General features: G+C 35.3%; 1 protein-coding gene across 10 annotated transcripts in view; it reads right to left on the reverse strand.

Annotated features, from left to right (window-relative positions):
- spri (Src homology 2 domain-containing protein sprint) overlaps positions 1 to 23208 on the reverse strand; it is a 488442-nt gene that overhangs the window by 140632 nt on the left and 324602 nt on the right. For 9 of the 10 annotated variants that reach the window (XM_090400599.1, XM_090400601.1, XM_090400604.1 and 6 more), the window contains 2 exons: positions 20755 to 20938; positions 6533 to 6605 (listed from right to left, as the gene is read on the reverse strand). In XM_090400599.1, the coding sequence (XP_090256725.1) occupies positions 6533 to 6605; positions 20755 to 20938 (257 nt within the window). The remainder of the gene's footprint in view (positions 1 to 6532; positions 6606 to 20754; positions 20939 to 23208) is intronic. The other variant, XM_090400600.1, reaches the window with a different exon arrangement.

The raw sequence follows: 23208 nt of genomic DNA on the forward strand, positions 1-23208 counted from the left end.
GATGAACAGTGCCAAATTCTCCATGCTTGCTGTGCAAGCTCATTAATTGAGAAAGAAGCAATATTTATTTGTTAATAAATGCATGCATTTATAAGCATTCCATTCAGGATTTTATTTTTGTAGATAGAAGACATCTTAAGCTTGTGCAGCAATAATTGAGCTTTGCGTTGTGTATCGAAGGCCGATGCACGCTCATCTATTCAAAGTCACCTTGGCTTGCTCGGTTGTAGGAGCTTCCAGATCCTCGTAGCAGCACTGTGATTTCATGCATGCACATAGCCATTTCACGTCATCTCACTCTGTTGCTTAAACCACAGGCCATACGCAGTCAACGTAGCTCCAGCCAGTGAGCTTCAGCCAGCCTTTACAAGTGTGCGTGTTGCTTGGGAAAATTAAGTTAACCAACTTTTTATGACGATGTTATTGACCAGTTCATAAAGAAGAACCGTAGGGTAGAATTTGTATTCAAGTAGCTAAATTGAAAAATATAGAATATCATTTGTAAAATAAATGTTGTATTTGTATGATTAAATGTACATAAATTTCTAAATATATAGTTTTAAATGGTCAGTACAGGTAACCCTCATATAACGCAGTACTTATACAATGCGGTCTACAAATTGTAGTAACCCTTGTTCAACGTGGTACTTATACAACGCGGTTTTGACAAAACCTAGAAATTGTAGTAACCCTTTATCTTTTCATATATTTTTCACTGCACAACTTAAAAATCAAATTTTATCTTCGTTAAATTTGTGTATCGCACAGGTAATTATAAGTAATGAATTTATATTAGGGGAAACACCCTTTAGCACCTATGTACATCAATTGTATACCGTATAAAGTGTTTATTGTTGAAAATTGTTTTCGTTTTCTGCCAGGAAAGTGCATTAAAATCATAAGTGTGTTATCTCAAGCTGAGCAGTTTATTTTCTGGTGAGTTACATACATAATTAATATGTAATGCTTTTTTATGTAAAAAAATTATTTTTATAGTAATGGCCACAAATTGCATTGAAAGGGAAAAAATGAATATTGAAAAGAAAATTCGTCTCGAAGAAAATTTCTCTTGAAGAAAAAAAATTAAAATCGTGGATCGGTTGAAAAATGGAGAAAAACTAGTTGTTGTAAGGATTTTGAATTTAAATGAATCAACAATTCAAACAATCAAACACAATGAATATAAAATCCGAGAAAGTGTTTATTGCTGGGTCAACGGTAAGTGCAAAGCTCGTTGCTCGTGTATGCAATTTTCTAAGAGAAAAATGAAGAAATCTATAATGATTTGGAAAGAAGATGCACTCAAAAGAAAATTCCTTTGGATGGAAATCTTATTAAACAAAAAACTTTCAAAGTTTATAAACATCTATAATGCAGACCAGGTATTCAATGCTGATAAATCCGAGTTATATTGGAAAAAAATGCCGAACCGCACCTATATTTCGAAAAATGAAAGATCAGCTCCTGGATTCAAAGTTTCCAAAGACAGAATTACTCTACTGTTTTGTAGTAATGCATCAGGTGATTACATGACAAAACTAATGTTTAATAACCGATCCTCAAATCCTTGTGCTATGAAAGATTAAAATATGCACTTATTTTTATTTTGCCTAAAACATTTATGCATCACGTGCAATGAAGCTTAATTACAATTTGTAATTTTTATAATTTTATACTATGTATTTGTGTCATAGTTTATATACTTTCTTAACTTACATGAATTACCTGAATTAAATAAAAATATTTTTTGTTGGATATGTCATTGTTGTTTATATAATTTTTTTTATTTAAAAAAAAAACGATTTCGGAACATAACCCTACTTTTTGTATGTGATCTGAGTCTCGCATAACGTGATTTATATAACACGGCATTTCTATGAAACCTAACATCCGCATTATACGAGCATTACCTGTAATTCATTATTCTGATAATCAGATTTCAATCACACCTCTCACTCCCTGAATGATAGCAAGAGCAAGTGTGAATTTCAAGACCAGCATTTGCCCCTGGATGTAAAAGTGACATAAAAGCAAGAACAGCGATGGGAATAATAAAATGTTTTGCGTGGAGTGTTGCCCTCTATGCAGCTGAAACTTGGACATTGAAGAAAGAAGAAATTAGGATTTTGGAAAGCTTTGAGATGTGGATTTCGAGAAGGATGGAAAAAATCATATGTACAGATAAAATAACTAATGAAGAGGTCTTGAAAAGAGTAGAAGAAGAAATAATTCTGTTAAAGAGGATAAAAAGAAGAAAGGGAAACTGGATTGGACATATTCTGAGATGCCATTGAAGGAAAAATAGATGGAAAAAGACCCAGAGGAAGAGTAAGGAAAACAATGCTGGATGGCATGCTGACAGGTACACAACCTTGAAAGAGAAAGCTCAGAATAGAAGAGAGTGGAAGGAAAGTTTTTGCTACTAAGAGAAGAACCTGCTCATTTGCAGAATACTTAAGAAGAAAAAGGGTCAAAGCTGGATAACTGGGAGGAGACCTCAGCATGGTCTTTTTGAGAATGCAGAGAACCTGACTAGGGCTTCTGACCTGATGTCCAATCCCCACCTTCCAGGTACATACTCAACAGGATGATGCACCCTATTGGGTATTTACCTGGATGCTGAATGAATGAGGATGGGCTGGAAATTTGGGATTTAGTTGACCAAATTGTATTCTTATTGGGCTTAAACCATAACTCAAAAATGATGAATTATTATTTAATCTCTTAAGTACTTGAGTCTAGGAGGAAGTGAAGTATCTGATAGTGGATAGTGAACTTCAGGGGATACACTGCAAAAGTTGTCAAGGTTACCAGAAAATTGCTATTGTAATGCAAAGCACCCTGACAAGTAAGGATAAGGAGATAATAGTTCCACTTTAAGCTATTAATCAGGACACATTAGGATTTCTGTACACATGTTTAGTCATCTATTATATGGGTGATAAGGAAACAAAGGATGCAGATAATCAAGACTGTCTCAGAACTCCAGAATGCTGAGTACAAAGAACAAATTAAAGAATTGTGGTCTGCAGAGAAAAACAGATAGAAGGAGAAGAGGCAATATAATAGATATGTTGCTGTTGCTGATAGGAGCACTTTATTTTCTGGTGAGTTACATACATAATTAATATGCAATGCTTCCATTTCGACCAGTCGTCGAAATGGAAGCGTCCTTGGCACAGCATTATGTGATTAAATTTTGTGTGCGTTTGCAAAAATCGCCATCGGACACTTTTAACATGAAATGCGAAGCTTTCCACGATGAAGCAATGTCGAGGGCAAGTATTTTTCGCTGGCATAAAACTTTTAAGGAAGGAAGGCAAAATGTGGAAGATCTTGAACATGAGGGAAGACCTTCAACGTCCATCACAGAAACAATGATCAACACAGCAGCAATTATCATCAAGGAGGATCACAAAATTACAGTATGCCAGCTGCATGTTGTCCTGAATATTTCTGTGGGAGGTGTTCACTCAATCATGGCTGAACATTTGGGACTGAAACGTGTTTGCGCCCGATGGATTCCCAAACTCTTGACACCGGAGCAAATGCAGCATCGAGTGGATGTGTGCACAGAATGGAAAGAAAGACTGGAACAAGAAGGTGACAACTTCTTAAAACGCATCATTAGAACAGATGAAGCTTGGTTGTATCACTATGACCCTACAATGATACAACAAAGCAGTGAAAGGAAGCATCCGTCTTCGCCTACCCCCAAGAAAGGTAAAATCGGCTGGTAAAGTTATGACCATAATGTTTTTTTGACTACGAAGGCATTATTTACCAACACGCTGTAGAACCCGGGAATATTGTAAACGGCTCATATTATGCAGATGTTTTACAGACAATGGTACAGCACGTCAAAAGGAAGCGCCCTTTGCTGAAGAATGGCTTGTTATTGCACCACGATAATGCAAGGCCACATATTGCTGGTGGTGTAGTGGACATTTTGCAGAAGAACAACATAGATATCCTACCACACCCTCCATACAGTCCTGATCTTGCACCATGTGATTTCTGGCTGTTTCCTCAGCTCAAGAAACCACTAAGAGGCCGCCATTTTGAAAGTAACAAAGCATGTGTAAAAGCTGCAGAGGCAGTTTTGAAAGAACTTTCAAAAAAACGGACTTTCACATGTGTTTAAGAAGTGGACGCAATGTTGGGACAAATGCATTGCATCTCACAGTAGTTACTTCGAAAAAGACCATGTAGATGATGACGATTAAAGGTAATCTGTTTTCTGTATAAATATAGTCTTATAACTTATTGAACAGCCTCTGTATTTATAAAAAGAAACATACAGAATCAAGTATATAAAAAATCAATAAAAACAGGTGTAAAATGATCAATGAAAAAGTGTGAAAAGATCATAAAATATAAATAATAAAACAACTAGGTATAAAAATGTTATGCTATATACAAGAAATGACTGTATAAATAAGAATAGTATAAATGATAAGATATTGTCTGTAAAAATTTATAAACAAAGGAAACATCTGCTGAGTCTGATAAAATTTGCTTGGCTGTATAGGGCTCAGACAGATTAAGAATATGACTAAAATAATGAGTATGCAAATTTAAACGCTCTCCTCATAAAATGAGGAGGGTCAGTTTAAATATGACAAATGGTGAGTCTGGTATTACAAAACTCAATCATAGGCATGTTATCACCCCTCAACATGAAAATGTGTGTGAGATGACTATTTTCTATGTGGAGCCAAGCAAGTACAAATTCCTCTTTTTGAACCCTGCACAGACTAGACTTCCATAATTTAATTTCAGGCTAAATAAGATAGAGCTTATTATTATTCTCTCTATTCCAAGATAACTGCCACTGGGATAGCAGTGCATGTCTGATGATCTGTTGGTAATCAATGTATTGTATGGTAGAGAGTGGATGTTTGAGAAATGAGTGTACCTTGCTGCAGTATCTGCAACCTTGTTTCTGTTGATCCCAACATGGCTGCTTGGAATCCAACAGAAGTGTACATCTAAGTGTAGCTTCCGTAATTGAAGGTGTTGGGATTAAGAAAGAGCACTAGATGTATTTGTAGCTCTAGACTTTTTATATTGCCTGAAGAGAATTTTGTGAATCTGAATATATTAAGCCCTTTTAGTAGCAATGCAAACTGATGTAGTTTAGTTCAAGCCCTATCACATACAGCTTGGCTGTAAAATTGGTACACTCTGAAGACATTTATGCAATATAATGCTGTCTGGAAAGATGGAAGATCCCACTAGCTATAATTTTGAGCCATCCATGTAAACAGGCATAAAATCAGAGTATTCCATCCTATAAGCTTCAAAGAGCTGCTGGCAGACAACAGAAGGTGTGAAAATTTTTGGTAGCCTGCTGAAAGATAAGATACATGCTGATATGCATGAGTAACATGGAGGAAGTGTGTTTAGTAGCATCATGGCTATGCTATGTTTTTTTTTTTTTTTTTAATACTCCAATCGATCTCTAAACTTGTGCAGGAGAGCTTTTACTTTTTACTTGCAAGGACAAAAAATAATTGGCCATGTGAGATGGTCTGGCAAGGATCTTATTTTTATTGGATGTAAGAGACAGCTATTGATGACAAAGTGATAAACAAGATTTCTTTGCCTCGAAATACAGATTAGGAATCAGTGATGTTTAAAATGCACCACTTACAATTCTGATGGCTTGATGGTGAATAGCATTTAGTCATTGCAGTGTACTCTCCCTGGCAGAAGCATAGATTTGTGATCTATGGTAGTTTTGATCTTATCAATGTTCCTGTCTCCCAAATTTTATTATAAATTTTTCTGATGATTTCAATTCCTATGGGTCCTAGACATGCAATAAGTTCAACTGGTATTTGGTCATGGCCTGGGGTTTTTCCTTTTCTGAGTTTTTTAGAGTTTCTCCAACCTCTTCTTTTAAAATGACAGTTCCTTATGGAGGTCTCTGGTGTTTTCTTTGTTGAATGAGACTGAATTATCTTTGTGTAGACCTCAGCAATAATCTTTCCATTTAAGGATGTCTGTTGGATCAGTAAGAATACATTTGTTGACATCAGCTATACTTGAATGTTTTGGTTTAATTTTTCTATTCAACAGTCTTATTTTGCTAAACAAGTCTTTGGTTTGATTCTGATTTGAATGATCTTCAATTTCTCTGCATATGTTGTCATTCTAACAGGAATGAAATGAGAGAGATTTCCATTCTTGAAATATCTTTATTAAAGGTATTGTGGTGTATCCTATGGAAAAAAGTACCAAGAATATAAATATTCAAAACGTGTAAACATTAATTAAATACTAAAAAATTGTATTATAATACAATTTTTTAATTGTATTATAAATAATACAATTAATAATACAATTATTATAATTGTATTATTATAATATATATTGTCAAAATATATCTGGACATTCATGATTGGTCTGAAATGAAATGTCTGATATTAAAGACCCTTTTACATAAAAGTTATAAAGGAAAAGGGTTTTAAATGAAATCATTAAATGGTGTAACTAATTTTGCAATGTTCTTGTATATTGTGCTTACCTAAAAATATATTGACGTATTGCTTCTCCAACAATGGTGCTTTTATTTCTTAATGCAACAACTCTTTGTGCAGCTAAAGAAATAAAATAAAAATAAAAAATTGCATGAAAAGCTTAGATTATCATTAATTACTATAAAAGAAAAACTACTACATGATGATATCAGCATCATTTTTATCATTATAAATATCTGGATCAAAAAAAAAAAAAATTAAACAGAAAGTAAATAATGCTTAACTACACAAATAAGTCAAATAGAATACTTCGTATGCACAAAAAATTTCCATCACAGAATATGGCAAAATGAATCAGTCAGCAATATTAGGACATATCAAATCTAGTCATGATATTATACAACCACAGCAGTCTTACATGGTAATTCCAACACCCCCCCACCCACCAAGAAAGTAATAAATGCTATAAATCAACTACTTTTCACTTAGTGAGCTTTGTTGAATAAAATATACAACTTGTCAATCATCCACATAAACCAATACCTGGAGAGAGAGAGAGAGAGATGGGAAGCAGATATGCTCATGATAACAGGATACATATTAAAATTTTTAAAGCATACACAACAATCTTGGATATAGAATATACAAGATTGTTGTGTATGCTCCATCTCTATATTTCTCTACTGGTCCTGGAAAGGTGACAACATATAACAATTTTTAACAGGATATACATCATAAGAGCTACAATCTTATTTAATTAAATGCACGTTGTACAAGATCTTTTTTGAATTCCTCATTACAGGAAAAAAAAAGCACAAAACAACATATTGTATCCTAACATGTCTGTAACCTAACATGTCAGTAACAATAACTATGGATATTATAAATTAAAGATACAAAGAAATTATATACTTGGTTTTAATCCTTTACACATATCTTCTCTCATATGGCACTTATATTCTTCCAAATCATTCCAACCAACAATCATATCATTTAATAGCTCTACTTGCTTACACACAGCTTTGGTCATGTCACAAATCTTCACCCCAGGAAAACATGCTTTGATTGCTCATCTAGATCACAACATCCTCAACCACAGAATACTATCTTTTTTTTTGCTCACTTTTGCTTTCTTGTACCTTCCTTTACTTCTCAGCACATTTCATATCCTTTCTTACCTTTTCTGTCATTTGAGAAGTGTTATCCTAATCTCTTATCTCCCACTTGATGTTATGAAGTACTCATCAAAACCTTAAAATTTCCAATATTGTGATGAACTCTTCGTTTTTCAATGCTTTGATATCACCTTGCACGCACATTTTTATTCACATCACCATCATGCACCACATGATGGTGATGTGAAATAAACTACCACATCATTTCGTTTGTTCCTTCATTTGAGATTCCACTTGCATTCAACACCTCACATTCCTAACAAACCCTATCACCCTTCCCCGCAACAAATTACTTACATTTATCAATGCATACATTCTACACAATCTATATATCAAACATTAGCTATATATCAAACAAAATTTCTAAGGACTCACTGCCTATTTTGTCTGATGTAGCCTATATAGAATGTATATATTGGTGAATTAAATATCACACTATCATTATATATATATATATGACCAGACTTAATGGAGATGAGATTATAGATGCTTCTAATGAAGAGGAAAACAGAGGATTCATTACACTCCCATATATTAGCTCTATTTCCATAAAACTAGGAAAAAATACCAAAGTAGTATTTATCCCCTTTATCAAGATAAGATCACTACTCCGATCCACAAAACCTCAACATAGCCAGCTAAAATATCCAGGTGTTTATCGGTTATGGTGCGATTGCCAGTCATCTTATTATGGACAGACAAAAAAATTGAATGAGCAAAGTAATGAAGAGCACACGAGATATTGAATAATGTAGGAGTGATGCCTCAGCTTTGTCATCACATGCTCCCTTCAGCTGAACACAAGATGCTTCAGCAATGAGACATCGTGGGTTATAGGATAAATTGGAATTATTACACTGTTGCTATGACATAACCAAAAGAAAAATTTGGGAATCCTTGGGGATGGCATTAGATCCTAAACATCTAAATATAAAACCAAGTATCAAGTTGTCTGAATACATGAACGTGAATGTGTAAACAAACACAACATGCTGAACAAATCAACACACAATACATCAGTCTCATCTATAACTATATTATTATTATTACCGTATTTGCTGGCGTATAAGATGCACCCCCTCTTTTTGGTACACATTTTTTAGGAAAAAAACTTTATCACTGAATATTATAATGAATTTACAGTATTTAAAATATAAGTAGGTCTACTTTCAACAAATACCTAATCTAACAAGGAAAGAGTAGCCACTTTTTAATCTTCTTTGTCAAAAACCAGAAATTCATCTCCAGAGCTAAATGAAGAGACATTTGAAACCTCTTCTAAATCAGAATCAGAGTCCTCATACAACAAATTGTCCTCTGTACCATCCAGTGCATTACTAATGCCACACTTCTTAAATGATTTAACCACTGTCTCAGTTTTCACAGCATCCCATGAAGTTTTGACCCACTCACAAACTTGTGAAATGCTAGGCTTCTTCCTGGTGACATAACCTCAAGATCTGAAGACTGCATCCAGCTGTTCCACTTGTCCTTCATAAATCCCTTAAATTTATTAATACAGACATCTAAAGGTTGAAGCTAACTAGTTAGACCTCCTGGAATTACAGCAAACTGAATTTTCAATTCCTTGAGTTTATTTTTAACATCTTCTGTTCTGTGAGTATCGGTGTATAAGAAGCACCCTGTTTTTTAGACCTATTCCCAAAGTAAAAAAGTGTGTCTTATATGCCAGCAAATACGGTAATTATTATTAACATCTGACCTCCATGGAGTCAGAGACTCATCATGAGAGGTCATGTTTAAACTGCTTCAATGTGTCTACATTCACAACACACTCGAACAATGCATTCTACTCACCAACCACTTTCCATGCAAAGAACCCACCCCCACCTCTGCTCACACCCTCCAGCAATGACCCCCCTGCTCCACCCCCCTCCCATTCTATGAAAATCTTTTTTTGTCAACCTTATAACAAATCCTGACCAGCCTATATGTCTCAATCATATCCCCCCCCCCTTCCTCCTATTCACGAGGCTCTGCAACTTACATTCTTTCAATCTGTCCTCTTTCCAAATTCCTCGCTCCACATTCCAAATACCACCAATCACCTTTGTGAATCTTCTCTGGACCCTTTTCAACATATCCCCATCACCATGAAAACCCGATGACCAAATCTGTGGGCAATAATCCATATTAGGCCCGATCAAGGCCCTACACAATGGATCACAACCTCTCTATTTCTTCATGTCAGGGTTCTCTGCATCATTGCCATTATCTGAAGTAACATCTTCAACATCAGAGTTAACAACTCTGATGTACCGTTTTAACATGAGTGTTAAAACGTGCATACACAATACTGATGTTGTAGGTTGGCTTGAAATTACGGTCGAAGTGTCTGAGACTATGACACTGGGCCAAGTAGGGGAAAGAGGAGACAAAGTTGTTCCACTTCATAAGGAAGTTGATAAGACTAAGACTGAAATCAGAGGCCAGTCTGTGTGTTTAGAGTTGTGGTTAATCTAATGAGAACCAAGAATCAGAACTGTAGTGACAACAGTGTCATTCTTTTTTGATTGACAGCATCAGTTATTCCAACACTGTTTTAGCAATCTAGTTATTTATCGAAGTAACATATTCATTGGACAAGGAAGATTCATTTTGGAAATTATGGACTTTACAACCGTGTTAAAAATAACTATTTTTAATTTCCCGATGTTTCGACCTTCATATCAAGGTCATCATCTGGAGCAGGGTCAGCTCGTCTATAGGGGCCATAGGGGCTGGGCAACCTATATTTGTATAACTAGCCCAATAATTGTAGTTTTAAAAATTATATTTCTTGTAATTATTATTTTTTGATCTATTTCCAACACGTTTTATTGTTTAATAAAAAAAATTACTGTAGTATTTTGTGGCAATATTGTATAATGCAACTTAGTATGGTCTCTGGTGTGCTACGGCTTGCCCTATTTTATACGTGTAGAACACAGGGCATGTATGAGCCACGTGCATTAGCGATCGTGTCTGTTTACCAGATGCAATGCTTATCTTGGGGCCAATTTAGTAATCTTCTTCTTCTTCTGCAGCTTCTCCCACTTAAGTGGGGTCACTGTTTATTATGAGTCTCCTCCACACCTTCCTGTCTTGGGCTGTCACCACATCCAAGTTCTTCATCTTCAAGTCCTCTTCTACCAGCTCCCTCCATCTCTTCTTTGGCCGCCCACGCTTCCGCCTTCCTTGCACATCCATCTGCATGACCCTTCTTCCCACATATTCGTCCTCTCTCCTCATCACATGACCAAACCATCTCAACCTTGCCTCCTGTATTTTCGCTCCTAAGTTCGTAACTTTCACTGTTCCCCTGACATAGTCATTTCTCAGATGATCCTTTCTGGTCACACTGCACATCCACCTAAGCATTCTCATCTCTGCTACTTCCATCCTGCTAATGTTATTTTTCCTCAGGGCCACAGTTTCTATAGCATATGTCATAGCTGGCCTCACTACTGTCCTATAAATTTTGCCTTTCAGATTGATCGGCACCCTCTTATCACATAACACTCCAGCCATCTCCCTCCAGTTCCTCCAACCTGCTTGTATCCTGCATCCCACTTCCTTCTCACCTCCTCCATCTTCTTCCACTGTCGAACCTAAGTATCTAAAGTCTCTCACCTTCCTGATGACATTTCCTTCCAGCTCCAGGTCTGTCTCCTGGCCACTGCCCACTGCGCAACACATATACTCTGTCTTACTTCTGCTCAGTCTCATACCTCTCTCTTCCAGTACTTTTCTCCATCTTTCCAGTTTAGTTTCCGCTTCTTCTCTTGAATCTACACACAGCAAGATGTCATCTGCATACAACATTGTCCAAGGCGCATCTTCTCTCACCACCTCTGTTACCACCTCCATCACAATATTAAACAGAAACGGACTTAATGCTGACCCTTGATGCAAGCCAACTGTTACTTGAAAACTTTCTGTCTGTCCCAAACAGGTCCGAACACTTGTCTTCACATTTCTGTACATTTCGTGCACCAACCTGACATATTTCTCCGGCACCTTCTTCTCCCTCAGACACCTCCAGACTTCTTGCCTTGGCACTCTATCGTATGCTTTCTCCAGATCAATAAATACCAGATGTAGCTCCCTTTGTTTCTCTCGATATTTTTCCATCATCTGTCGTAACCCAAAGATAGCATCTGTTGTTGATCTACCAGGCATGAAGCCAAATTGTTCCTTTGCAATCTCCACCTCCTCCCTCAATCTACCATCAAGAACCCTTTCTAGGATCTTCATTGTGTGGGACATCAACTTTATTCCTCTGTAATTTTTACAGTCTTGTGCATCCCCTTTACCCTTGTAGATGGGAACAAGAGTACTCTCCCTCCATTCCTTGGGTATATTTTCCTGTTGGCAAACTTTCATGAACAGGTCCCACAGCAGGTCAATTCCCTCTCCCCCCAGTGCCTTCCATGCCTCCACTGGAATTCTGTCGGGGCCCACCGCTTTTCCATTCCTCATCCTCTTCATGGCCTCCGTCACTTCCATTCTACTGATGTTCTGCACCATCCCCTCAGAAGGCTGCCCATCTCCTCTGTGAGTCCTTGCATTTTCCTCATTCAGAAGTCCCTCAAAGTATATTTTCCATCTGTTTCTTATGTCCACATCCCTCCATAATACTCTTCCTTCAGCATCTTTGATCTGCCTCACATGTAAGATGTCCTTAGCTGCTTTATTTCTACATTTCGCTAGTTGGTAAATTTTTCTCTGTCCTTCCTTTGTTTCTAATTGATCATACAGATCTTGATATGCCATGGCCTTCGCCTGTGCCACAACTCTCTTGGCTTCTTGCTTTCTCTCTTTGTACACCTCTCTGTCCTCTTCCACTCTTGACTCATCCCACTTCTGCTTTGCCTTCCTCTTAGCTGTCACTGCCACTTGTACATCATTATTCCACCACCAACCCTCCTTCTGCTCTCTAATCTTTCCAGATGTCTCACCAAGCACCTCGATTGCACAGCTCAGGATTACTTTTGAATTATGTTTCCACCAATCTTGTACACTTTCCAGTCCATCCGAAATCCTCTCTAACACTCTCTCCCTAAAATGATTCCTCACACTCTCTTCTTTTAAGCGAAACCACTTAATTGTCTTCATCCCATGGCAACCAGAAGTTCTTATCTTCGATCTTAATTTAAAGTCTGCGCACAGCAGTCGGTGTTGTTGTGCTACTTGATCTGTTGGAATTACCTTACAATTTGTCACAACCTTAAGATGTTTTCTTCTAGTCAAAATGTAGTCAATTTGTGAGCTGTTGTTACCACTTTTAAATGTTATCAAATGTTCTTCCCTCTTGAAGATAATAGTAATAATAACTATAAATCAATAATAGAACCCACTATATAAATATAAAAAAATTAAGTTGTTTTTGGCCCCTGGCCCACCTGTTTCTATTGTCACCAGCTGCCACTGATCTGGAGTATATACAAATATACAAGGACAAGCTGAGTTACATTTCACACAGTAAGCTAAAGAAACAACGATTTCATCACCGGTTATTCTACTGGCATGACCTCTAGTGGGAAAAAAAAAAGATAGATAAAATTAAAAATTAATTAAATATTTAGAAACTACATCAACGCTAAATTCTATTCAAGATAACATGGGAGAAAAATTCTTTCATATTGATAGTTTTTTTACAGTAACAATGATGTCCTATTTTTAACATGACAGTTGTTATATTAGTTTTAAGATTTTGGATTATCTACAATCCTGTTTATAGTTAGCTCTTAGGATGAAAGGTTCCGTGGGTAGAATATGTGCCTTCCATATGCTTGGGATTTTTAGACAATTATTTTTTAGATTTGGGTGATTGATAAGAATCTTACAGGCTTCCTTAAATTTGCGTTCTTACCATGTTTTTGGTGTGATGTAAAGAACTGGTGCTTTTCCAGTCAATTCTATGTAAAGTGTTCAGGACATGATCAGAAAGGCAAGCTTCACCATAGTTATTATATGTGCCATTTATGTTCCTTTTGTCTGATAGGAATTGTGCATCCTGTTTCCCCTATGTATGGTAGATTACAGGTGCCATAAATATGGTATATTCCAGGGTGGGCCAGCAGAGGAAGTGGGTCTTTGGATGATTTGAATAAGCTTTTTAATTTTGCAGGAGGTTTAATACGTTCGCTGCCACGCTACTTTGGCATGGTCTGTTCCCCTACGCCGAGCAGTTTTTCTTCTTCAAGGTCAGTACGATAATCTCGTTACCAAAGGTAAACGTCCTACGAGTATACTCGTAGTTGGCTTGTACAGAGCATATACGGTCTATGAGAATACATAGTTTTGATGCTAGCCCCACAAGCCAAGGATTTTCACTTCTTCAAGGTCACTACAATAATCTCGTTCCCAGAGGTAAGCATCATACGAGTATACTCGTAGCTGGCTTGTGAAGCAGGTTTACCCACTACGAGTATACTCGTAGTTGGCAGCGAACGTGTTAAAGGTGGCTTTGAGGTTGTATTACTGTAGTATTCTGTTTATTTTATCTGATGTCCCTTTAATGTAAGGAATGATTATAGTTTTATTGTAGTTTGGTTTATCTTTGTTTTTTATTGAGGTCTTGTAGAGAATTTTGTTAATGGTGTTTTGGCTGTAACCATTTTTTAGAAAAAAGTATTGCTGATAACTTGAAATTCGTCTTTCAGTGCTTGTTCATTGGAGCAGATCTTCAAACCCCTGTTATTATTATTAGTATTATCTGAGATCTCCAGGGAATCAAGGACTCATCGAGGGAGGCTGTAAATTACCCAACCCAGCTATCATACCTACCTACCTAATCTAGAGCATGCTGCTCAAAATGTTCCATATAAAAGTTAGCGACGGGGAAGGGGGGGGAAATAATGGTGAGCCCATAGCTGTTTTTTTGTAGGTAAAAAGCGCTTTTCCATACAAAATAACCAGAACATAATACATGTGCAAAGAGCACCGTGATATCTGGAGGGAATTTGTCCTGTAAAAGAAGGATTGTATCATTGATTGGGACATTCGTAAAGAGGGCAGAGACGTCATATGGAAGGCACATATTCTACCCACGGAACCTTTCATCCTAAGAGCTAACTATAAACAGGACTATAGATAATCCAGAATCTTAAATATAATATAACAACTGTCATGTTAAAAATAAAACATCATTGTTACTGTAAGAAAACTATCGATAGGAAAGAATGTTTCTCCCATGTTATCTTAAATAGAATTTAGCTTTGATGTAGTTTCTAAATATTTAATTAATTTTTAATTTTATCTGTATCTTTTTTCTCCCCCACTAGAGGTGATGCCAGTAGAACAACCGGTGATGAAATCATTGTTTCTTTAGCTTACTATGTGAAATGTAACTCAGCTTGTCCTTGTATATTTGTATATACTGACCTTGATATGAAGGTCGAAACGTGAGGAAATTAAAAATAGTTATTTATAACACGGTTGTAAAGTTCATAATTTCCAAAATGAATGCTGATCACCGCGCAACACTAAAAGAAGGGACAAGGAAAATGTATACACTGTGATATATGTTGAGATTTTGCATGGCTGTTAGATATATATATCAGCAAGTTTTTTTGTTTTTTTTGGGGTGGGGGGAATGGGGGACAATATCGCAGAAGAGGAATGTTACTAGTGATGTACTTCGATAGTGTTTTTCAGTTATGGCTGTAGGTTATTGTATGTTATTGATATTGGGAAATGTATGTAGTTATTCGCAGATGATGCAAAGTCGGGAAGGACTATTGCATAAAGCAGATGTGGGTTTGTAAGAAGACTTGAATAGACTGCGTGAATGGAAAATTGAGTGGTGCTACCAGTTCCATGTTGCAAAGTGTAAAGTTTTAAAATTCAGAAAGCAAAGATGGGATGCAGAGTGTACAATTAATGAGGATATCCTAAATGTGGTGAGAAGATAAGGGATCCGGATTGATGGTTAATAATGGCTTAAAATTTTGGGGACATACTGCTAAAATTGTGAGTACAGAGCACAGTGGATTATGGCAATGATGTGGATGACACTGATGTATAGAAGTAACAATATTATGGTTTCAATGTATAAGTTTTTGATCAAGCCATATTATGGATTACTGTGCATAGATTTAGTCATCTAGTTTTCAAAAGGATGAAGAGATACCAGAAAATTACCAGAGAAGATTGACTAAAGTGGTTTCTATTCTCTGGAATGCTGAGAGTATGAAGAAAGATTGAGGAAATGCAATTATAATGCAAAAAAAAAATACAGTAGTTGACACCTTTGTTAGTCTTCACTTTTGTCTACTGGGTGTTATGCTTACACCTGAAGAAATTCTATGTAATTATATGATATGTTGTGTTGTCAATTAAAATAATTGTTACCATCTTATTTTGGTGTTCTGCCTTATAAACTGCTCTTTCATATACATGAATGGCAAAATGTACATGCATGCATACACTACACACATATATTTCATAGATTAAGTTTATATGGCTATTGGACATATGTAAAAAAATAACTTATATGATTGTATAGTCAAATGATAAAATAGAAAATAACTAATTTATTTATTTCTATAGGTACCATTAGTTTCGTGAAGGGTCTACTCACAGTAGACCCTTGTTATGGTGGCCGTCAAGAAACCTGGGGTTTCTTGACGGCAACCATACTACTTATCGCCCAAGTAGTAACTTGGGCGATAGAATTACCCATCTGTCTTGCACTGATAATATGTCCAGGATCAAAGTTGCTATAGATTGTCATATTTACCCATATTCATCAATTGCAACCCACTGTTGGAAAGCTCTGATATCTGCCTATTTACCATCTGCATTTGGTTTGGGTACTCTGCATGGAGATGGCAGTGTCAACTTCCCATCTCCCTTATCTCTAATGTTTTGACTACACATAGAGAGAGAGTGTATGTAAACACCCAGTTACAAACAGTTAACATATAAACATAAAAAAGTTAATTTTGATAATATAAAAAGATGTATCCTGTTTGATATGCGGTTGACCCTTGAACAACACTGGTTTGAACTATGTGGATCCAACTTACATGCTGATTTTTTTTCAATATACTGGAAACTATTTTGGAGATTTGAGACAATTTGAAAAACTCGCAGATGAACCATGTAGTCTAGAAATATCTAAAACACTATGAAAAAGTTATATGTCATGAATACATAAAACATATGTAGATACTAATCTATTTTATCATTCGTTACCATAAAATATATGCAAGTCTATTATAAAAAGTTAAACTTTATTAAAACTTATGCACACAAACACTTACAGACTGCACCATTCACAGACAAGAGAAATGTAAACAAATATAAAGATGCTGTTATGTAGTTTTATGCAGTTATGATTTAATCATAACTGCGTAAAATTAACTGTAATTAATTACAGTTAATTAACATAAAATAAAAATTTTATAACGATTAATCAGTGTATAGGCTAGGATACTGTGAAGTAATTGTATTGATTACACTACACTAGGTTACTGTTATGTCTCTGTATTTTCGTTTCTTTATTAGAGTATATTTAAGTATGATCCAAATTGATCCAGTCTTCTCTATATCCTTTTACCTTAATTTTATATCTCTCTCATTAATATATAACCTGGTTTGGCTCCTAGGGATATTTCCTCTTCAGAAACTGGCAAATTTATATTTTATCTGCACCAGCCAGCTTCCTATAACAAGAATATAATTCAAGCTCAGGGAAATATGCTTAGGTTTTAGGCATATACGTTAATCTAGAATTCATATGCGAGTATATAGATCTCGGTACCGTGCAGTCGTAACCTAAGATCTAATCTCAATTATATAATTATCTAAACTCCTTCCTGCTATTTGGTTCTATTTTCAAAAGTGGTAGTTTGACACCTCGAATTCAGGCAAGACTCAGGTTCAAGTAGCAAAACATGTTTATTAATGCTAAAAGACAGGTACATTAAATCTTGTATTAAGTTATCAAAACTTCTGAATTGCTAGCTGAGTGAATGTATATGCTAAGCTATACAAACTGTTCAATACTAATCTAACTTCTTACATAAACTGACATGCAAAATCATGTAATACAAATGGATAATTAAACAATGTCATACTCAAGTCGAGTTCCTTCATTCACATTTACTTCAAACAGATATTTCACAACTCATTTTTCTCTTAGTTAAATTTACTCAATTAACAAAGGATTTTCACTACTTCAATCATATACAAGTTAGAGATTTATCCTATACAATTCTTTGTCTAATAGAATTGGCTGTATTAATTACTCTATCCTGTCAAAGTTCTCTAAAATGTCCTCAGTCTTGCTTTATCAATACAGAAATTCTACCTTCAAACAATCTCAAGATATAAAACAAAAGGATCTTTACTTTACCAAGTCCCTCCGAAGGTCTATTAGCTGCCACGTGTTGCTCGGGTCAGGTCTCATGGCTGAGTTGTTCCGTTCTCTGCTACCAGACACAAATCAGGAAAATGGCTGGAACTACCAGCCTTCTCCGCTCACTCAGATGGGTCATTCAGCGTTTGGCACAATTCTGCACAAGCTGTTAATTCTCGTACAGGTCTCTATGGAATACCTCTCAGCACAAGTCATGAATACGGCCAGCTGTCTGTCGACATAGCACCCTTAGATTGTCCTATCTCGCGTCGAGAGTCCTCGATCTCCAAAATCCCGGAAGAAACCAGAAAAAAGCCCAGAGCTTGGCAAGTATTGCCTTAAATATTCTTTCTCAGCGCCCTCTTTTTCTGTATTGTTTTTCGCGTGATCCATAGCTTACATCGCCCTTAGGTTGACCCCCCCCCCCCCCCGCTTTCCCTCCTTGCTATTAGGTGTTGTTTTCAAGGAAAGGTGCTTACATCAGCCTTCTCCGTGAGCTGCAGCCTTCAGCTTTATGACAGGCACTTGCAGCTTAGACGTGACCATTGATCCTTTTAGTCATTTCTTACCTTACGACTTTTTGATAGCTTAATAATACATAAATTAAGCTATTATTCCTTTACATGAAATGCTAATCTGACAGAATTCTTGATTTTAGCTTTCCGTTTGACAATAAATAATTCCAATATATTACATATACTGATATATACTTTCACATACAACAACTTAGGTGTTTCTCACCTTCCGCTGGTAAGCAGTTATTATGCAAATTTCTTAGTTATTTTGCAAAGCTTATGTTAGATCCTGAATGAATAACTTGTCAAGAAGTTCTCCATTAAATATCTAACGCTACCATTAAGCAATCGTATTGCTGATGCTTCATTATCAATGGATGAATCATTATACCTGTAAATAAATATGAATTTCTTTTTCACATTATCTTTTAATTTTTTATGTCCAGTATTAGTAACATGTATAACATGTACAGTATTTTGTATCACATAAGACAATATTAATGTAGGTACTGACAGACAGGCGATTCACTTGTAAACAGATTACATACGCTTACGGTGTCAATAAATACAGCACTTTTTTTTTCTCTAGCTTACTTGTTGTAAGTATACAGTATATAATACATATAACATACAAAATATACGTTAATCGACTGTATTTATCAGTAAGGCTTCTGGTCAACAGTAGGCTATTAGTAGTTAAATTTTTTTTTTGAGTCAGAAGTTATACATGGATTTTCAACTGTGCAGGGGGGGGGTCAGTGCTCATAACCCCCATGCCCATATTGTTCAAGGTCAAATAAATCAAGTGGATATTATATCCAGCAGATAATGAAATAAAAATAAATGAAAAAATGTATGAAAAACAATCTATAAACCAAGGAATAAGACAGAGCTGCCCTTTGTATCCAATGCTTTTTAATATTTATATTAATGAAATATTAATACAGTGGAACAGCTTAAATAATCCAGGAATAGAAATTTCCTGAAATAACAAAATGCATATGCTATTATTTGCAGATCAGGTAAAAATATCAGATAAGGAAGACAATTTACAAAGAGCGATATATAATTTAAACATAGTAGAACCTATAGTTATTTCTATAGGTTATAACTATAGTTTCATGTATAGTTTCACAATACATGAAACTATAGTATTATAGTTTCATGTATTGTGACAAATTGAACATTCTTGTGCTTTGAAGATATTGGATATAATACCAATGAAATATAAACAGAATAAGAAAATAATTAATATTTATTAACTTATTGGTGTTGCAATCAGTGCTGTGAAAATAAATTAATATTATAGTAGAACAGTTTGGAATGAAAATATTCATAGATAAAACTAAAACAATGCCATTTTGTGGAGAAACTATAGTTAGAAGTAAAATAGTTATTAATAATAAAACAGATAAATACTTTCAATTATCTACAATGTGAAATATCACATAAAGGAGAAAAAGATAAAATTAAAAACATCAACATTTTTACAGATTATAGGCGTGATAAAAAGAACACTGAATCCAAATATTATACAAAAAGAAACACACTTGAAAATATACAATGCTTTATCAGTTACTGCACTGTTATATGGCAGGGAAATTTGGGCAATGAACAAACAAGATAAACAAAGAATAAAGATAGGTGAAATGAGATTCATGAGATGAACTGCAAAATACACATTATTCAAAAGATATTTTATAAGAATTAAATATAAAATCAACAGAAGAAAAACTAAACAATTAAACAAAATTGGATAGAACATGTAAACTGAATGGCCAACACCCGATATCCTAAACAATTAATAAAATAAAAACCAACTGGAAAGAGAAGGCTGGGCAGAGGAATGCATAATGAGACTGGAACAGACCAATATGGTCTATATCCATAATTAGTGTTATGATGATGAAAAAAGTTAATATATGTATAGGTAATTAAAACACAGTAAGATTAATTACTAATCAAAATAGCTTTTGTAGAAGGCTAAATATTAACTTATTTTCTCAGCAGCAGCTACAAGAGCCCTATTATTATTACCACCACAAATTAATTAAATTGCACATTAAATTTTATATTTTATTAAAGTTACACAATTTTTTAAAAAAATTATTTTATCACTCTTTATTTTAATTATAGCAAAATTACCAGAAGAAGAACAGACAGAAGTCGCATACAAGAGCATATTAAATCCTTTGTGAAGAAGTAGTTACCTAATAAAGGTTCTAATCTTTCTTGGAAGCTTTTGTTCCGTTCCCGATCTAATGCCATAGTTGGATATTCAGAAATACTTGTATCATCCATTCCTTCACTTGCTGCATCACTTATGGCACTAACCACTGATGCACTTTCAGCATCTTCAAATCTTATTAAAGCAGGTGAATTAATCTGAATCTGCTATAAGAGGGGGGGGGGTAAAACAATAAAATTTTAATACACACATTCTAAGATAATTTTCATGTAAAATTTGAATTTTCCAATCATAATTCCTACCGTGCAGTATTCTATTCTGATTTTTCATTGTCATTCCTCTACCTATACTCAAAGAGCTCTCTCTCTCTCTCTCTCTCTCTCAGGCAAAAACTCATTAAAAATATTATGAGAAATGTTTGTACAATTTAAATGTGTTAGGAAAAAATATTTTTATATTTCTATTTGGGCACAATTAGAATATTTCTATTCTAATATTCTATAAACATAAACAAACATACAAATAAAAAAAAAGAGTCAGTTTTGATAATGAATCTGGAGCACATGCAAAGATTCTTTAAAACTATCCCTAACAATTTTGAGGTAGTAACCATTTTATCGACAATGTGGCATAACACTGCTTAGCTATGTTTATCAACAATGAATGATTCCTAGAGATAAGTCTTACTGCTGACATGTTTGTTGTTGTTTTTTATGGACAATTAGTGGACAGGCTAAGGGATTTTCATTTTATTTTATTTATTTTTATATAATTTGGAAACAATTTTCTAGAAATCAAGCATCGAATTTCTTTATGCTGCTCCAGACCTTCAATAAGTGTGGTAGCGAAATTCATCCTCCCCTAAAGACAATCAATCATAAAGAATTCCCACCTATGGCAGGATTTGGACCACCTGTTAGTTGAGGGTCTGGTACACTATCTGATCAAAAATATCCCGATGTCTGCTCATCTCAACTCTCACTGTAATATGAAAAGCATTAATATGGAGTTGGCCTGACTTGTGCTATAACAGCCCAACAATCTTCTGGGAAGACATTCTACTAGATTTTGGTACATTGCTGGTAATTCCTTTCCATTCTTCCATCAGTAAGGTCAGTCACTGATGTTAGGCAATCCGGCCTGGCTTGCAATTGGCATTTCAATTCATCCAACAGGTATTCATCTGAGGTTGAGTTCAGTGCTGTCTGCAAGCCAGTCAAGTTCTTCAACGCCCATCTCATCAAACCATTACAAGTATAGACTTCACTTTGCAGATGGAAGAGCATTTTTATGTTGATACAAGAAGAGACCTTCAAACTATTGACACAAAGCAAGGAGAGAATTGTCTAGTATGTCATTATACATTATAGACCAATGATGCAATATTCTGATGGACAATGAGGCTCGTTTAAATCAGAGTAAGGAATACGGCTTTGTAACTGAAATGGTTGTTGAGGAAGATTGTTAAGAAATCATATGGAAGTCATAGTGAAGAAAAGAATGTGAATGACGATAAATGGAGCAATAATGACGTTGAAAAAGAGAGTACAATTAATAATAAGATGTTAGTGGGGTTGATGGCAAACAAGCTCATGCGATTGATGATAAGATAGTGGGAAGGAATGACAGGGAAAAACTGTGCAAGATTTGGAAGCTGAGTTGGTGAAGATGAGGCAAGAGATGAAGCAGCTGCAGAGTGAAATGAAGAGCATTATAAGATATGTATGGAAGAGTGAAGAAGGTGGAAATGAATGATGTTGGTAATGAAAGAGGTAATGCTCACAAGTGGCATTGTATGGGGATTCAATTATTAGAAGTATGGGGAACAAGAAGATACACAAGATTTGATTTCTGGGAGCTAATGTGAATAGTGTGATTGAGATGCAAGATATGAGGAGTAAGTGAACAAAAGAGCTGGCACTGGTAGTAGGAACAAATCACTTGACTGGGAACAAGGAGAATGTAAGACTAGATATCAGATATTGACTAGATATTGTTGAGAAGGATAAAAGAAAATAATATATAAGAAACAAAGTCAGTGTGTTGTCCAGATATGATATGAGGTGGAAAAGCAAGGATTGTAAATGATATGTTAGTGGAAATGTGTGAAGAGAAAGGAGTGCAGTTTGTCAATATATGGAGTGAGTTTGAGGAACTAACTGAACTGCTATATCCTCTGCATACTGTTACATAGGATATACAATAGTTGAAATATTTATTGAGCAATTCATAAAGGTCTTTCATCCTTGTGGATGTGACATCATGGAGAGTTTGAGAGCAGTGAATGATGAAGAAAGACTGACTGTGAGCGAGTAAGAGGTATATGTGGATATGAGTAAAATAGATGTTAATAAGGCTATGGGACTTGATGATACATCACTAAGTATTTTGAAGGAATGTGCCAGGGAGTTGATATCTGCAATGGCATATTTGTTTAATATGAGTCTTACATTGGGTCAAGTTCCAAAGGAGTGGA

The sequence above is a fragment of the Typopeltis vanoorti genome, chromosome 11, assembly GCF_054136105.1.
Source record: "Typopeltis vanoorti isolate ZY-2024b chromosome 11, IOZ_Tvanoo_1.0, whole genome shotgun sequence".
Classification (NCBI taxonomy): Eukaryota; Metazoa; Arthropoda; class Arachnida; order Uropygi; family Thelyphonidae; genus Typopeltis; species Typopeltis vanoorti.